The sequence below is a fragment of the Balaenoptera musculus genome, chromosome 4, assembly GCF_009873245.2.
Source record: "Balaenoptera musculus isolate JJ_BM4_2016_0621 chromosome 4, mBalMus1.pri.v3, whole genome shotgun sequence".
Lineage (NCBI taxonomy): Eukaryota > Metazoa > Chordata > Mammalia > Artiodactyla > Balaenopteridae > Balaenoptera > Balaenoptera musculus.
The window spans coordinates 141,873,005-141,891,110 of record NC_045788.1 but is presented as its reverse complement, the minus strand read 5'-3'; the positions used below and the strand labels follow the sequence as shown (position 1 = coordinate 141,891,110).

The window sequence follows — 18,106 nt, the reverse complement described above, 5'->3', positions numbered from 1 at the left end:
CTTGGGCTCACGCCGCCTGCAGCCTGACCGAGCTGCCTCCGGCCTCACGTCCCTGGACACAGCCCCCAACATCACCCTCGCAGCTCACAAACAGGACACGCACAGCCCCGCGCTCCGGGCACCGGTGTGACATTTAATGCTGAATTACACGGAGGCATGCAGCTCATCACTCAGGCCATCACTCTGAGACACACGGGTGAGGAAAGCACAGTGTCCTTTGTCTCCCCGTGGGAAGCGGGGGAGATTCCTGTGGTTTATCAGAAGCAGCCCGGGATACACAACACTACCAAAGAAAAAGGACAGTACCCATTTCTGTATAAGAATATATTATTTAAAAGACAGTTTAAAAATAAAAATTCTGTACAGCATCGTGAAGTCCTTTTTTGTTGTATCAGTGAACAAAATGGTTCTTAGAAAACATGATCTCATGGTGGCAGACGCTCAGGACCACTTCTCCCTGCAGGGACGATTCCGCAAAGCCCAGCCGGCCGGGTCCAGAACAGCAGCCCACAGCACTCTGCTTTCTTCAGGCATGATCTGCTTGGAAAAGGAAAAAGACGGCTGGTTTGTGATTGTGGGATCGGAAATGTGCGGGCAATGCCACAAATGGCACAGGCTCACACACGAACAATGGGCACTTCTTCTGCCCCAGCACTCTGCTCGTTTAATCACTAAAACAAGAGGAATGGGATTATTGCCTCTAGTTTAGAGACTGGGGCTCTGCGGCTCAGAGAGGTTGAGACGCTTGTGCAAGTCACTCAGCTTGTAATTAGCAAAGCCCGGACTCAGAACAAGGGTTGCTGGATGCCAGGGCCTGGCACCGCTCCTCTATGAAACCATCGCAGTTCTCATGCCCTGCACCCTGACTGCTCTATAAGCGAGGATCTCCCAAGTGACCCTCATACACGTGTGTGGTGTGACGTTACCACGCGGAGGCCGAATGGGCTGGTTTACCTTCTACCTGGACTAAATGCAAGCGCGCAGGAAGTGCTTGCAGCGACATAAGCAAAGACTTTATTTTTGAAAAGCTTTTAAAAAGCGCTTTTCCTTGTAAGTAGTACCTATGCTAATCATTGATCTTTTTCTAAGGCATGGCCCCTTCTTTCAGAGCCTAATTGTAAAGATTATACGCAAGGAAGAAACGTTTCATTTAAAAACATTCATACATTCAGATTCTCTCCCTTCCTTCCCTCCGTCCCTCCCTCCTTCCCAGAGTTCCACGCCGTCCCCATTTCAGTCTGAACTACCGTATACACTGAGACATCATGCAGAACAGCATTACCTTCGCTTTTCCCCCCATCTCTGCTTTCCTCTCTTGACACGGTGCTCTCAGGTGTCAGACTCTCAGCCTTCTGCTGTAACCAGGACAGAGTGTATGGGGAAGGCAAAAATCAGGCTCCAGGAACCAGTGAGTGAGTGACTGCTTGTCTGCTCAAGACCTTCCCGGGGCTGCAGATGCTAAGACGTGGGAGGAGACTGGGGTCTGCAGCCTGGGGGAGCTTCCCGGACAACAGCTCTGCACGGGCCACCTTCCCTGCGGTCAGAGGCCTCACTGCACGCGGCCACTGTCCTCCCACTCGTGCTGGCCGCAGATGCAGCACCAGCGCACTGGTGGATGCGGAGTCCGAGGCCCTTTCACCTCTTTTGTGGGTCTGTTCTTTCTGGGAACAGGAAGGGGCCCTGGAGGGTCCTAGCGGCCCTTCTGGGCGGCTGGCCTGGGACCTGGAGACTGAGGCCCTTGCAGCGATGGCTCTCAGTTGGCCCTGGGGAGTCAGGCCCCTTTAGCCCTCCTGTCAGGGGGCTTGGCAGGGGGACACTGCCTCTTCCATCTGTTCTCTGCATCATTTGCTCTTAGGCTCTTGGAGCTTCAGGACCCGCCTGTGACTTCTTGGGAGAAGAATCCAGCTAGAGGAACCGGCTGCCGGCCTGGATTGCCCATCGACCCATAAGCATTTACCGAGAACCACAATGCGTGCGGCATTGTACACGAAGGAGGTCGAGAGCTGCACTGAGGCTCAGCGGGGCACAGTGGGAGCTCCTGGCTGCAGAGACGGGGTGGGCCCTGCCCGCAGTGAGGACAAATGGCACAGAAGGGGGCCCTTGGGTGGGTGCGGGGGGACACCGGCCAAGGCCAGAGGGGGACCGAGCCCGAGGCAGCAGGGACGGGCCCCGGAGAGAGGGGGTGGGAGGGTGGACGGAAGGGAGGCCACACCCAAGTGGCTGGACGTCATGGGGGGAGGTCCCAGGGGTCCCAAGCGTCAGGGGGACCTGAAGCAGATCCGCACACACTGGGGTCCTGCCTTGGCCAGACCAGCTTCTGGGGCTTTTCTGAAAACCTCTACCCCAGCTCTGAGCCTATGAACTGGACCTCCCTGAAACACGGGATCAACCCCAACAGCAGCCTAGAGCCAGAGCCAGACCCTCCTCAAGGTGCCACGCTGCCACGTGGTAGCCCTGTGGCCGGGTCGTGGTGGTGGCTTTTCCCGTGCCAGGGGGAGCGACTCTTCCGCCGCCCTCCCTCTGCACAAGGTCAGCCCCGGGAGGAGGTGAGGGGCCTGCACGGGGCCAGGGCGCCGCTCTGAGGGGGCGCGGGCAGCCGAGGGGCTGTGACGCTCTGGACTTCCCGTGGGCGATCACGACCACGGGGCACCGACTCCGCCTGAGGTTCTGTGCGCTCCACGCCGTGCGTTCCCCGAGGACTGGCCCCTCTCCTCCGCGGGGCGCACGCGCTCGCGTCGGGAGGGCCCCCCGGGTTGTGTGGCCGGGCCGTGCGGGCCCCGCGGACCCCCGCGCCCGCAGCAGGCCGGCTCACCTTCACGGCGTCGTCCATCTGCTTCAGCTCCTCGTAGCGGTCTCTGGATTCCCACAGGGGCTGCAGCATGAGCCCCTCCACCGCAGGGAAGAGCTGCGAGGGAGCAAACGGGCCCTCTCAACACCTGGTCATCCTCGCGGAAAACGTTCCAGCAAAACCGTGCCAGGTCCCGTGCGTCCCGGGACAAAAGCCGCACAGGAAATGTGCTTCTGTCCAAGGGGCGCTTTTGGACCCTCTTGGGTCGCGGCTGCGGCGGAATCCAAGGTGCCCGAGGTGTGGGGCCGTCTGGTCAATGACTCCCGGGAGCCCTTGGGGAGGGGGAGCCCCCGCTTGCTGCCCACCCACCCCTTCCAGGTCCCTGCTTCCCGCTCTCACACTGTCCTCGCGGACCTGGCAGAAGCCACCCCCTGCCCTCTGCTTGAAGGAACCCCCGACCGTCCACCCTGCAGACTCTCATCTTCCGAACGCCAACCTCGCCCACTAGAGCCCTGGCAGCCCCGGGGCGGGAGGGGTGAGGCTATTTCCCCCCCGCCCCGCCGCCGCGTGGCCCAGGACCCCTCCGCTCACTCCGCGCGCAGGCCTGGCCCTGCGGCTCCCGCCGCCCCGGGTCCACTGCTGAGCATCTTTACCTTCGAGACTCAGCTCCGAGGGGCTCGCCTCCCACTCCGAGACCCCCGGCAAGCCCCAGGGAGCCCTGTGCACACAGCCCTCAGCCCCTCGTGCTTCCCCAGCCCTGCTCCTGCCACCCGGGGGAGCCACCATCGCCCTGCTGTGCCCTGGCACCCAGTGCCCACGGGGAAGACCCCGCAGCCTGAGGAAGGAAGCTGCAGGCAGGGAGACACACTCTAGGAGGAACGGAGCCACGGGGCTTGAGGAAGGGTGTGCTGAGGCAGTTCTGGAAGGCTGCTGAGCAGGGCGTGGGGCGCCCAGGCCAAGGAGGGTGGGCTCAGAGGTGGAGGCTTGAAGAAAGGCAGGACCAGGAGCCGAGGGCCGTCCTGCAAGACGGGAGTGGCTGGGAGGGCGGGGGGCTGTGTGCCCTGTGCTGGGGGCAGCGGGGAGCCATGGAAGGTTCGGGAGAGAGGCAGAGGCCGTCCCCTGCTGAGGATTAACCTGGTGTCAGCCGTGTGCTGGGCGGGGTGGGGGGCAGGTTAGAGGGGCTTCTGTAGGCGGAGTTGAAAGGCTGACAGGGCCTTGGCGGGTGCCCTGGGAAGCGGGGGCCTGGGGGCGCCCCAGAGACACCATGGAGGAGGGTGGCCGAGGAAGGGGCGGCCGAGAGGCTCTGCGGCTTTGCTGCTGGGCCGCTGCCCGGGGGGCGGGGCAGGAGGCCGGGGGGGGGGTCTGTTTCGAACACGCGGGTGTTAAGATGGATGGGGGGCTTCGGGGGGGCATCGGGCAGGCGGCCACTGCACACGTGTGTGTCCGCGTGAGCGTGTGAGAGTGTGCGTGCACATGTGCATGTGCGTGCACACATCTATTTATCACTGCTGGGTCACCAGCTCGTGGTGATGGTCACTCACCTTGGTCACCGTTTCGAACATCGGGATCAGGACGAACTTGATGAACCCAATTTGGGCCGTGGCCTTGGTCACTTTGTCCCGGTCCATGAAAGGGGCCACGGGAAGGCCCTCCGACTTCTCGCGGTCACTCTACGGGGAAGGCAGAGGACACAACGTTAAAGAAAGAAACACCTGTGGAATCTGGGAGCTTCCAGGATCATCGTCTGAGAGGAAGAGAGAAACAGCTAATACGCCAACGGAACCACCCGCATCATGCACATTAGTGACCACGTGGGAAGATGGGGACGCCGCAAGAGCGAACTAGGTGCCTGCTGGGCCTGCAGGGTCATGCGGAGGGGGGCCTGGGGAGGGGGTTTAACTAGTGGTAACAGGGGCACTAATGTGGTAACAGTTTGACATTAGCTTTTCCTGTTGGTCCCTGTCTTTCATGTCTCAAATTACACGTGCGCCTGCTGGGAAGGCTTCCGGAGGCGGTGATGCGCGCGGCCACCTTGGCCCGTCCGTCACGCTTCCAATAGGAACCCAGTTAAGGGGCTAACGAGCCCAGGAGGCGTGACGCTGCGTGACGCTGCGTGATGCTCCTACCTGCATGAAATACTCCTCTAATAAACAGTCCACCCAGGGTTCCGCCACCTCCACCGGACGGACCTCGTTAGAGATGTCACAGCATTTTATCAGGATCATCTTCAGCTGAAAGAAGAGATCTGGAATCAGCTGTGCAACACGGGACACATCCCACAGCGCTGTGCGTCTGGACTCACCGTCACCGGCCAGCGGGGAAGGAGGGCGGGTGAGGCTGGCAGAGGGGAACCCAGCATTGTTGCCCCCTGCCCCCCGCAAGGGCATACTTCCCGCTGCAGGGGGAGAACGGGGCTTCCCTGCACCCCCGAGGATCAGAATCTTTCCTGGAGGGGCCTGAGTAGTAAGAAAGCCCCTTTAACACACGGACGTTTTGTCATACAAACTATACACTGCAAAGCTCCGAAGTATTTTCTTGATGTTGAGAATATGTAAAAAATGTAGACAGACGGCATTGTCTGGAGGCAGAGGTTTAAAAGATAAGGAAAAAAAAACCCACTGAGTGGAGAGTGCTGGGATCCCAGAGCACTGAAGAGGTGTGTTAGAGACCCAGGGTGAAGGGGACCCTCATGTAACAGCAGGGAGGGCACCTACCGGCCTCGGCACCCCACGGCCTGAACACCGGGGAGGGATGCAGGGGTGGGAACCACAGTCCTGCCGGCTGGTCCAAGGGGCAACCAGGGCAAACTCCACCTCTGCCGCCCCCAGCCCGGGGGGAGCAGTCACACAAATGTCAAGGCGGCCCTGGCTTCTGCCCTCTGCGCTCTGCTCCCAAGCCTGGCACTCCCCTGCGTTGGCCGGGCCTCTGTATGCAGGCTTACCTTCACCTACTTATAACCTTCAAATCCGAATGAGATGGGGGAATGGGAAAGGGATGGCTTTAACTAGGAGAGGGGGTCCCGCTGGGGTGACGGGGGCGCTTTCCCTGTTAAGTGCTGTGACTTTGAAAACCGGCTTTACCGACGCCTCGCTCCAAGGCGAGGTTACACATTTTCCTTTGGTATTTTGGTTTCCAGTCTGAGCTGGAGGGTGGCGCTCACTCACCAGCCCCCCAAAGAGGGAAGACAAGCCCACTCACCAGGGTCATGTGCTCCTCATTGCTGTAGTCAAAATTCTCCATTTTTTCTTTGAAAGAATCCATGATTTCCGCGTGCCTTGCCATGTCAGTGGCCAAGATTAATGTGATCATCCCCTGAGAAGCGAAAGCAAAGTGTTAACGCAGGGCACGATCCCAACAGTTACTCAGTGGGCGCCCGCTGTATGCGGACCCCTCTGTTCACATCACTTCATCTAGGCCTCATGCCAGCGCCATGGGCGTGTCTAAGAACCACTGTCCTCGTTTTTATAAAGAAACCGAGAGCCTGAGAGGCCGGGGAGCCTGCCCAGGCCTCAGCTGGCGAGTGGAAGGCCGGGGGCTGAGCCCAGGGGTGCCGGACACAGGCTGTGTCCCTGGAGAAGGCAGCGCATCGGGCCTGCCAAGACCATTCACCTGCAGAGGGCAGGCTCAGCATGTGTCTCCTTGCGAAGTCCAGCCGCTTTCAGCCAAGGACAAATGCTTCCCGCTGATTTAGTAATTTAGATATATGGTTTGTTCCTTCCAGAGCTTGTTGTTGGAGGTCAGTGACCTATTTTCCAAGAGTATTTTTTTTTCCTGTTATCTAATCTGTATGTGATTATATGTGCTTATCTTGCTTGGGAGTGATCAAAGTCTGATCATATAATAGCATTCTTCTATTAACGAATTGTAGGGAAGGATGAAATAAAGGTTGTTTTGTTTTGGTTTTTTTGGCCGCACCATGTAGCATGCGGGACCTTAGTTCCCCGACCAGGGATCGAAGCCGCACCCCCTGCATTGGAAGTGCAGAGTCTTAACCACTGGACCGCTAGGGAAGTCCCCAAATAAGTTTTTTAATACAAATATTTTGACCTTGTTAACCCAGTATTGGTTTAGTAGAAATAACATAATTTGAAACCATGATCATCCATCAACCCACTCATCCACCCATCAATTTATCTGTCTACCCATCCATCCACTTGTCCACTCACCCATCCATCCATCCATCCATCCATCATCCAACCATCCATCCATCCATCCATCCAACCATCTATCCATCCATCCATCCAACCATCCATCCATCCATCCATCCAACCATTCACTTGTTCACTCATCCATCCATCCATTCACTTGTTCACTTCTCCATCCATCCATCCACCCACCCACTTGTCATCCATCCATCCATCCATCCATCCATCCATCCAACCATTCACTTGTTCACTCATCCATCCATCCATTCACTTGTTCACTTCTCCATCCATCCATCCACCCACCCACTTGTCATCCATCCATCCATCCATCCTACAAACATTTACAGAACACACCTCTGTGCTGAGTATGGTGTTCTACTTTTCCAAGAAAACACCACCACAAACATCAAATACAGAACTCAAATCAGTCAAGACAGATAAAAAATGGGGGGGCATCACTGGCCTTTTGAATTGTGTAATTTCTCAGTAAAGATTTAATTGTATTATTAGTGAAGGATCTATTCCTATGATGAGTTACCCCTCAAAATGTTCAAGGATGAAATATTATTAACAATTGGGACAACGGATTTTGCCCTTAGAAAGTGTTAATGTCAGTAAGGGGTCTGGGGCAAGATCACCCTGCGTCCCTGCGGCGGGCGGCACGAGGAAGGCCTCGTCCGCTGGGGTGCGGCTCCCCCAGCAGGAGCGGGGGGCTGCTCTGACGACTCCACCCACCAAGGGGCTCAGCTGCGTGAATTCTCTGGGCCGAGTCCCCCGCAGGTCCCTCACCCGGCAGCCATCAGGGGCGGCACAAAGGCAGGGTCCTTTCTTCAGGATTTGCCCCTTTACCTGCTTCACAGAGAGACTCACTACAGCTAATGGAACAACACGTAGCACGTGCCTGCTGGGTGGTTCCATAAACGTGGAAGGGAGGCCAGAAAGCCAGCAGATAAAGGGGAGATAACTGTATCAGGAATCGGTGATTCAACAAGGGCGGTAATTCAGCCCTGATTGAGCTCTGACTTCCTGGAAGCTGGAAGGATGGGGAACGAGGCTGCTGTTGTCTGATAAGGTGAAGCTTTCAGTTCTCCTGGAGGGAGGGGAGTGTGTCCCGGCCCTGGGCTCTAGTGCATCTCGGAGCAAGGCCACCGAGATGCCGCCGAATAGACGCAGCGTGGGGCTCCTCCTACGCGGTGGGCACGGCTCCCGTCTGGGTCCCAGGGCTGCCGTGCTAAGTGCCACATGCTGGGGGACACAACAGCAGGAAGGTATCCTCTCACAGTTCTGAGGCTGCAAGTCTTGAGACCAAGGTGTCCCCTCTGAAGGCTCTGGGATGGTCCATCCCCTACGTCTTCCTGTTTCTGGTGGCCTCAGCGCTCCTTGGCTGGTGTCCACATCACTCCTGCCTCTGCCCCTGCTGTCACATGGCCTCTCTGTATCTCTCCTCTGTGTGTCTCTTATGAGGACACTTGTCATTGGATTTCACATCCACATGGATAATCCGAGCTAACCTTGTCTAAAGCTCCTAATTTAATTATGTCTGTAAAGACTCGTTCACAGGTCCTGGGGAGTCAGGAAGAGAACATATCTTTTTTTTTTTTTTTGGTTGGGGCGTGGCTATCATTCAACCCACCTCACTCCTCCAAGATCTCTCTGACACTGCCCCTCCCCTGAACACGCCAGAGGATGGGGCACAGGGCTGTGCTCAGTGGGACCTCCTGTGTGTGTAGGGGGTGTCACTTTTGGTGAGTTGGAAGCATCTGACTCCAGACAGCTGGCCTCCCTCATCCTCTTCCCAATGTGCCCCGAGCAGCAGAAAGGTCTCTTCTGAAATGGGCGGTGGGGCTGCAGGGGACAAGAGCAGGGCCTAGGGGACAGTGGTCGGGGTTCTGCTGGGCTGGATGCCGCAGACGTGTCTGTCCAGGGCCTGCTCCCTTGAGCGAGTGACCTCGCCTGTGTCAGCCTCACTTTCCTGGGCTGTGAGATGAGAACGGACCGATCTCAAAGGGTTCAGTTAAATGGTGGCCGTGATCTGCAGGTCCATGGAACACCATGCATGTGTGCCAAACACACGCCTCTTCCCGGGGCGCCACTTGGCCTTGGCGGAGGTGGGGGAGGAGGGCTGGTCGCCCAGGATCCCTGGCGGGGGACTGGGAGGTCTTGGGAGCCTCAGGCATGGGGAGAGAGGGCGTCTGCTCTCTGGTCGGGCTCACTCTGCCCCCGGTAGCTCCCGCTCTGCGGTGCGCGTGCCCTCACCCTGCCCACCTGTCTGATCTGCTTGAAGCCCTCGGCCGGCACGCTGGAGAAGATGTTGCACTCGGGCTGGCTGAGGATCTGGAAGGCCACGGCACAGTGGTGGTTCTCCAGGGGCGAGATGTCATTGTAGCGGATGGCCAGCTCCGTGCGGGCGTTGATCTGGTACCTGGGGTTGGAGGAGAGAGCAGGAGGGCCCTCGGGCACCCGCACTCAGAGGCACCTTCGAGTCAGGGCAGCAGCACTGGCGGGGGGTGGGGGGTGTATGGAGGCCGGAAGGGGTGGAGGGGACCGCACTCTGCTCGTGCCGGGGACCCGCTTCTCCCGGCTCTCCCGGCTCTCCGCTGCCCCTCCATCTCGATACCTCCAAGCTGTTCCAGCCCTAACAGTGGACATCCCCAAGAGGCCTCAGCTCCCCCCGCCACGGGCCCTCAGAATGGTCAGGCACCCCGCAAACGTTTTCAGCATGTGGAGGAGGACCAGCTGCCGTGGGCACGGCCCCTGGCTGGCCTGTGCTCGGGCACGTCATCCGAGTGTGAATTGAGGGGATGGGTGCCCACGGGGACGCCTCCTCTGAGGGGCACAAACGTCCACACCTCGGGATCCGCTCTGGTCCTGACAAACGACGGCACGCTTCTCGGGCAGACCTGGCGTCATCGCCCACCCAGTAATATTCGATACGCAAATACACGAATCCGATAGAGCCACCAGTGTGTCGCTAGGAACACAAACCAGCGCCACCCGGCCTGGACCCTGGCAGGTGCGTGGGGTGGCACTTTGGAGCCTTCGCCCCGGAGGCGGGAGCGGACCAACGTTCCAGCAAAGCCCGGCCCGTCCTCCTGGCTCCACGGCCTGCCCTGGACCCTCCCACCGCCCGCTCGCCCACACCCCTGCTCTTGCTGTCACAGCCCCTGCCTCTGCCTTGTTCCTGCTGGAAACGGGCTGGGGAGGCTGCCCGCGGGGGAGTGAGATCCAGAGACCGGGTGGGAGGCTGCCCTTCCCCGTCCACGTGTGCGGGCGTCCCTGCCTGCTTCGGGGGAGGGAGGTCCTGCTGCCGTCGGGGCTCTGCCGCTGCAGACGCACAGGGCTACGGCAGCCCCTCTGGGTTTGGTAACCTCCAAGGGTCCTGCCCCGGGAGGCCCAGGCCCCGGACAAAGTCCCAAGCGGCGAGCCATGTCCTAACAGGTGGGGTGGAGCTGGGGGCTTAGGAGGCCTTGGCCGACAGCTCCAGCTTGGAACTGGCAGAGGGTTGAGCTGAAAAGTTCACCTCTGATACCCAGAGGGCCCTTTACAAGGGAAAAAGAGACAGAGAAAGAGACCGCGTACGTACGTGTTGTTGTAGCCTGGATGATCCAAATCGTGGCAGATGGCCGCTGTCATTAAGATCAAGATATCCATTTGGGAAAATTTCTCCTGGATCAGAGAGAGAGTGGGACGGGGTGAGGAGGGGGCTGGAGTGGGGTGGGAAGCGGGTGATACAGGTGGATGAAGCCCCTCCGGCCGCTGGCCTGGTGGGGGAGGACCTGCCTCTCCCTGGGGCGGGGAGGGGGTGGGCACCCATTTGCTCACTGACAAAGCTGGGCAGGGGGCTCCCCCAGACCCACCTGCAGCCCGCAGAGCCAGATCATGCTGTACATCATCTGGGTGACGCAGAAGCAGTGACGGAAGTTGTGGAAAGGGTTGTTACGGTAGTTGTCGTGCACGCAGAGCTGCGGAGACGAGAGGGTCCGCACTGTGGCCAGCTGCCCACCCCTCCCCCCAGCTCCTGGCACCTTCTTCCCGGCGCCAACTGCCTGCTACCCGCCTGGTCTTCATCCAACTGCCCTCTCGTTTCCCGAGGGTGAGCACCAGGGGGCCCAGGGGCCTGAGGATGTCCGGGGACCATGCCATGGTCCCCACGATCCCACCCTGGGGAAGATGTCCCCAGGGGAGCCATGTTGGGCCATGAAGCTTGGGGGGAGAGCTGGGAGGCTACATGCGGGGCGCTGGGTCCCCAGCCACCATCAAACCTTCCACAGGCTTTTAACATCTGTTTGTGAGCAGTATTTTATTAAAAAGAAAGATCTGGGGCTTCCCTGGTGGCGCAGTGGTTAAGAATCCGCCTGCCAATGCAGGGGACACGGGTTCAAGCCCTGGTCCAGGAAGATCCCACATGCCATGGAGCAACTAAGCCCATGCGCCACAACTACTGAGCCTACGCTCTAGAGCCCGCGAGCCACAACTACTGAGCCCACGAGCCACAACTACTGAGCCCACGTGCCTAGAGCCCGTGCTCTGCAACAAGAGAAGCTGCCACAATGAGAAGCCCGTGCACCGCAACGAAGAGTAGCCCCCACTCGCTGCAACTAGAGAAAGCCTGCGTGCAGCAATGAAGACCCAACGCAGCCAAAAATAAAATAAATAAAATAAAATAAATTAATTAAAAAAAAAAGAAAGATCTGCTGCTAAATACACACTCTCTCACACACACACCCTGGCAATCACACAAATGCAGTCACATGCATACACTTACACATGTTCACATGCACACATACATGCACACGCCCCAGAAGCATGCAGGCACCGGCACTCACACACAGTCACATGCACACACACACAAATACAAATGTACACTCACCTGCACGCCCCCCACACATGTACACACCTGCACAACACGCTCACTCACATACACGTGCTACTTAGAACGCCCTGCTTCACTTGACCCTCCCCGGTTCTTACTATTTTCTCGCTCACCAGAGCCGGGGCCTAAGAGCAGAGAGTGTTTTGGGGGAGGGGGACGGGCAGAGACTGGCTGGCCGTCCCCGCAGGACTCTCATGGAAGCGTGGCTTCCGTCTGAAGGAAGCCCGGGCCCATCAGGAAGGCGCCCACAGTCCATTCCCATGAAACTGTGTCGGGGGGACGGGGGGCCTGACACTCACCAGCCACCTCTTGAGGGTGATGGGGTTGATGCCAAAATCTCTGACCAGGCCGAGGTCGTGGTACATGTGCTCTAAGCAGCTCAGCATCTGCGGGCACAGGAGGAGGACGGTCAACAGCAAGAGCGGCCAGGAGGTGCGCTCAGGGCAGCCCGGGGGGCTTCTCCAGCCTCACAGAGAATCCGCTGGGGAGACGGGAAACCAGCCCACCCGTCCCAGAACTGGGATGATGTCCCAGATGGAAAGCCCTTGATGCCCGCCACACATGGCTCTTCCTCGAGGGCACAGCACAGGTGCAGACCGGGTGCCGGAGTTTGGAAACGGGGGCCTTGAAGGAGCCCCCGGTAGAGCGCTGGGGCTGCAGGGTCCCGGGTGAGAGCGGGAAGGCTGGAGACCAGGCTGCTGGCCGGCTGCTGCCCGGATCCCCCAGCTTTGCCAGCAGCGCGAGCGCCCAGCCAGGGTTTTGCCGTCCAGAGGGGCTGTGGCTCCGACAGCCCCGCCCCCCGCCCCACCAGCCTGTTCGCAGCTGCGGGAAACCCCAAGGAGCTGAAATATTTGCTGTGAAATCAGAGTCAAGAGGCGGAGGTGATCGGCAGACAAAACCATCTGGTGCCACTTATGTGGCAGCTTCGGAGCAGGAGTGACGCGTCTGTGCGTCTGCTCGCGCGCTGACACTGCGGCGGGCCCTGGGCTGGGCAGCTGGGTGATGCTGAGTGTGGAGGACGCGTGAGGTGACCGAGAGGCCCCGCAGCCTTCAAGCCCGCGCTCGGCAGACGTAGCGTGGGGGGGAGCACTCAGAGGTCAGCCCGCGAGAGCGGAGCAGTGGGAAGTCACCTCCCCGCCTGGTTTGCGATCGGAGAACGCTGGGCCCCTGGGTGACGCTGGGTGCGTCACCCACCCCTTGAAGGGAGAGAGGTGAACTACCACCACCCGGGAGCCCTGACGTTCTCGGGGTGCAAGCTGCTTCTTGGGTGGCCAGATGCAGTTTGGGGGGCCAGGCGGGCTGCTGAAGCTTTCAGGGGTGTCCCTGCAGCTGTTCATCTTTGCTGTCCGCACTCCAAAGTTCACGGCATCCCCAGAGGCCAGGGCTCCCGTCTTTGAGCACCTCTGGTTTGCCACTGTGGGCAGCTAGGTGCTTTTCGGAAGCACCGGGACCCCTCCCAGGCTGCCCGGGGTCACGGAGGTGGGCTGGCGAGGGCCTGGGCCGGCAGACGGCACACAGGCCGAGCCCACTGGCAGGGGCTGGTCCCTCCTTTCATCCCCGCCCTGACGGCGGCTGCACATACGTCCCGAGTGTGGGGGGACCGCCTTCGCAGCCCGGATGCGTGGATCCTTCCGCCTCGCGACGTGAGGGTGGCGTTCCCTCTCTGGCCACAAGCAGCCTGTGCTCCAAGGAGGCAGGAACGGCGGGGGTTCCGCCATCAGGGCCCCAGCTTTGCTCTTCCTCCCTGTGGGCTGCTGAGGTCAGAATGACTTTGGGGAGCGTGAGACGTGCTCGGTAGCGGTGCTCGCCCGCCTGCTGGAAGCAGGGATGCGTGTTCTGAGCTCCTGTGCGTCCACGTGCCCGTGGACAGGCCAGCAGGGTCCCCTGTTCAGCGGGAGCCTTTGGGACAAGAGGTCCTAATGCTTCTCCTGGAAGACCTGACTCTTCTCCTGCCACGGTCCTCTCCACCACATCCATTTCTGATCACGCATCGATCTGGCAGGTGACAGCTGCACACTTAGAATGCCTCCCCCACCCCTGAACTTGCAGCTCCGGCCCTGCGTGCTGACTGGTTGGACGGTTTGGAACACACGTGTCATCTAGTTCCTTTTCTCAGGCGCCGGCCACCACGCGGCTCTTCTCAGGGTGGACCAGGCGGGGTGGAGGCGGGATCTGCACTTTCCCGGCCCCTCTTGCTGGGGCTTTTCTCATCCTGGGAGACCAGCCAGGGAAGGCGGTTCACACAGGAGAGTCCAGGCCCAGGCGGGGACGACCTGGATGGTGAACGCTCAGCGTGCACCGTTCCTGTCCTGGAGCGCAGGGAAGTCTCTCTGCTGATCTCGTCCAAGTGGGTGAGCCCCTCCGGGCAGCCTTTCTGGGCTTCCGCGTTACCAAACAGCTGGCAAGAGTCTGTGGATTCTGGTGGCCTCATGTGCACGTGGAGGGACTTTCTGTTTTCTCCGGGTTCAGAGAGAGGAAGGTATAACTGATACTACAGACTAAACAACAACAAAACGATCTCCACGTTTGTGTTTTCTCAGCACAAGGGGAATTTTAAAGAAGTGTGTTGCTGTAAAAAGTCACTCTGGGTCCCCGAGTCCTCACAGCTGCCCGGGTCGCCTACTCTCAGCAGCACCTCCAGGGGAAGCTCCTCCCTGAAATACTCCCCACGCCCGGGAGGCCTGCACCCTGCAGGCTCGGCAGCGGCCCCCGGGGATCAGGACGCAGCCCGGGGGGGCTGCTGGGCGGAGGGGGTGCGCCGAGCAGCCAGAGCCCGGGTTCGAGGCCCCGCTGCTCACCCGCTCCTCGGCTCCGACGCCCCTTCCCGAGCCCACCAAGGGGCAGTTTGGCTGCAAACCTGGAGAATCAAGTTGAAAGACAAAGAAGACAGAGGAGAAGCCGAAGAGAAGAGCGAAGGGGCCGCTCCCGTCTGGTCCCCGAAGGCCGGTCCCGGTCCCAGGCGGCTCCTGCACTCACCTCGTTGGGCTCCCAGAGCCAGACGTCGAAGGTGGGCTTCCGCAGGGCGTCTACGGTCTCGGGGGACAGCAGGTACTGGAGGGGACAGGAAAGCACTGTGAGCGGCCACGGGGGCCTCTGGGTTGAGACAAAGGCCGGCCGTGCCTTCTCCCCTCTCCGCTTGCGCCCCTCTCAGGACACCTGGCTACCTTCTCAAAGGCTACACCCACGAGAATTCTGGAGGGCTCAAAACTACAGGGACAGACATCCCACCAGCTGTGCTCAGGGGCAGAGCGCCAGGAACGACCGCACAGGGGACGACGGGGCGCTTGGGGGAGACAGAACGTTCACCCCGTGACCGTGGCGGAGGGTACGTGACCACGTAAGCCTGTCACACTTGATAGCGCTCCGCACTGCAGAAGCTGAACTTGACTGCATGCTAATGACATCCCGAGAAACCTGACTTTAAAAAAATACAATGAAGTGAAATCAAGGGAAAAAATTTGTACTCGGCATAAATTCAAATAGTGGCTAAGAAGCTATTTTGAGGTTTGCTTTTGGACGCTGTCACTGGTTTACCGTGGGCTATAACAGCCCGGCTTGCTGGGGGGCAGGCGCTGGTTCTACGGAACACCGGAGTTTAGGTTACGTTGTCAGAGGAAACGGAAGATTTTAGACCCAAGATAGTCACGGTGTTTTGGAATTAGATATAGTCGTCTCCTAGGTCTTTCTGTTTGTTTTTATTAAAAGGAACCACTGTGGAGGACTGGCACCTTTTGTTCCGGACCTAAGCTGGGCCTCGTGGCTCCCTGGGGCAGGATCCTGAGGTGTGGGTCACGTATTCCTATGGGGCAGGGCACTCGTGTTCACGTGAAAACCTTGGACAGTATTTAGCTTGTCTTTCGTATCCGAGTTGGGGAACCCCCTGGCAGGGAGGCTCTGGGAGGTTCTTTGCTGCTGTGGGAACAGTGGGGGGTGGCCTTGGGCACGGCCAGGCGCCCTGTGTGCAGGATTCCGGCCACTGCGAAGCCCAAATCTTAGTGGGAGAGAATGCAAAGAACAGTGGAGCCAGGGTCCTGCTCAGTCACCAGCTGCAGGCGTTGTGAGATGGGGGACCACCATCACCGGACCCCTCTTTTGCAGCTGTCTGAAGAACCCTACCCCCGTTCCCAGGGCACTGCTGCTCTAACAAGGGCCGAGGTTCTCTCGTAACTGAGAAATCCTTTGTGACCAAAAAGCAAAACTTCTCACAACAACTACATGTTGTTCAGGGACAGGAGATGCAGCGAAGCAGATTTTAAATAATTTAGTTAAAAATGAGAGTTCTTTCAAGTAACGTTTGCACGTAAGAACCGTTTGTTCGCTGAGTCAGTGATGGGGGCTGGCTGGACACTGGGGAGGAGCTCCGCTCTCTCGGCACAGTAAGCTTGGTCTGGGACCACTGTGGCTAAACAAACGTCAAAGAGAAAATATATCCTGCCTAAGAATAATGGGAGCGTTCCACAGCCCAGGGCCTGGGCGGGAGCTGGTTTTGCAGATGTGCAGACGGCAGGGGCCGGGTTGGGAGGCCAGGGGGGCCGAGGGTGGGAGGCTGTGGACATTGGCTGTGGTTTCTTCAGGGGCAGGATGTCACCTTACCTTGGGATAAGCGGGGACATCGCGTCGAGATGTCAACTTCTTGCTGTTATCCAAAAAACTGTACTTACAGGGGCAGCTGGTCCTGAAGGGAAAGCAAAGATTGTTTCTGGCACTGCCGCCTTGGTCTTGGTGTCACTTGGGCGGTGGATTGTGGGGACCTCATCAGAGCAAAACCGAGAAACGCAAAACCCAACCCAATCCGCATCCCACAAAACCCTTTGGTCTTATTTGTTACAGAAGAATAAGTCATAAAGCCAGTGACGCCTCGTTGCTAAACCCCGAAGACCCTGCCTGGACCTCCTGAGATAATACTGAGCTCTCAGCAAACATGGCGTCTTCATTTTAGAGGAGCTCCTGAAAATTTCTCTTAAATGATGAGAGTAAAATACGTTTATTCTAAAAAATTCAAAAAACACAGAAGCAAAGTAAAAAAAATAAGTCCCCTTTCACCCACTTCTTTCCTCTAAATCTCACACCTGGCAATGCCTTCTGTTAAGTTTGGGGTACCTTTCCAGAATGTTCCTAGGTATGGACACACACGGACAGCCCCTGGTCCTTTTAAATAAGGATGGAATTGTACCAAGCTTGCTCTCTGGCAACTTGCTTTTTCCACTACCATGCCACAAACGCACTGCTGCTGCTTCAAAGAGCTCGACCTCATCAAAAAGCAAGTCCTCCTTGGGACCTCGGGCGTGGTGGACCTCATAAGGTCATCAATCCTGCCTCCTATGATAGACTTTCAGGATGTCCCCAACTGTTCCCCTTACACACACGTTGAGAGGCGAGTTTGATCTCTGACTCTGCTTTTCATTCCTTAACATCAAGGCATGAAGAACAGAACAGGGACTTCCCTGGCGGTCCAGTGGTTAAGACTTGCGCTTCCGATGCAGGGGGCCCGGGTTCTATCCCTTGTCGGGGAACTAAGATCCCATACGCCTCGGGTTGCAGCAACAAAAGCAAAACAAAACAAAAGAACAGAACAAAAGGAGCCTGGTGGTTTTGGAGGGAAGTCCCCTTCTGACATCAGGGGCGAGTGTGCTGGCCCGAGGGGGTCACAGCCAGTGACTGCAGGTTGGGGCTGCTCCAGGAGAGCCAGCAGCGCCTGGGCCCCCAGCCCACATGGGCACCTTAACTCCTCTGGAAGGAACTTGAAGTCCCCCCCACCTCAAATAGGGAGCACAGCGGGGGTGGGGCGTGGGTCTAACACCCCGCTCCCAGCCCTGCCCCTGCCTTGTGTGAGATTCCCAGGCTGGGGATGGGGCCAGCACAGAAGCTCATGCAGTTTGTAAATAAACTTCCATCTTCCAGGAGAGCAATTTATACCGTACTGTAAGAGCTGTAAAGAAATTCACATCCTTTAAGCTGCAAGTCTCCTCTGGAGAATTTATCATAGGGAAAGAATTAGACGTAAGCAAACAGCTTGAAGGTATTCATCACAGTGTTATCTGTTGCTGCAAAAACACAAAACTGAACTAGAAACCACCGGAACGTCCCCCAATGGGAAATAATTTAAACCATTGTGGTACTTCAACAGGGAAGACTATTATGTCACCTTTAATTATGAGTATTATGTGAAGTGAGGGAATGTTGGGTGAAAAGGGAAAAAGAAACGTTGCCTACAGTATGTCCTGAAAGGTACTGCAAAACAATTGACCACAGAATGAGGAGAAAAGAACTCATTGGGTGGGTGAAAATGAATGCTGGACT

The 18,106-nt window shown here is 58.1% G+C and overlaps 1 protein-coding gene across 3 annotated transcripts in view; it reads right to left on the bottom strand.

The window, feature by feature from the left end:
- Positions 1-253: 253 nt before the first annotated feature.
- PDE9A (phosphodiesterase 9A) overlaps positions 254-18,106 on the bottom strand; it is a 98,776-nt gene continuing 80,923 nt past the window's right edge. For 2 of the 3 annotated variants that reach the window (XM_036850577.1, XM_036850578.1), the window contains 12 exons: positions 16,400-16,481; positions 14,783-14,857; positions 12,106-12,192; positions 10,791-10,895; positions 10,517-10,599; positions 9,199-9,355; positions 5,987-6,100; positions 4,915-5,019; positions 4,330-4,458; positions 2,812-2,905; positions 1,283-1,357; positions 254-537 (listed from right to left, as the gene is read on the bottom strand). In XM_036850577.1, the coding sequence (XP_036706472.1) occupies positions 527-537; positions 1,283-1,357; positions 2,812-2,905; positions 4,330-4,458; positions 4,915-5,019; positions 5,987-6,100; positions 9,199-9,355; positions 10,517-10,599; positions 10,791-10,895; positions 12,106-12,192; positions 14,783-14,857; positions 16,400-16,481 (1,117 nt within the window). In that variant the 3' untranslated portion in view covers positions 254-526. The remainder of the gene's footprint in view (positions 538-1,282; positions 1,358-2,811; positions 2,906-4,329; positions 4,459-4,914; positions 5,020-5,986; positions 6,101-9,198; positions 9,356-10,516; positions 10,600-10,790; positions 10,896-12,105; positions 12,193-14,782; positions 14,858-16,399; positions 16,482-18,106) is intronic. The other variant, XM_036850576.1, reaches the window with a different exon arrangement.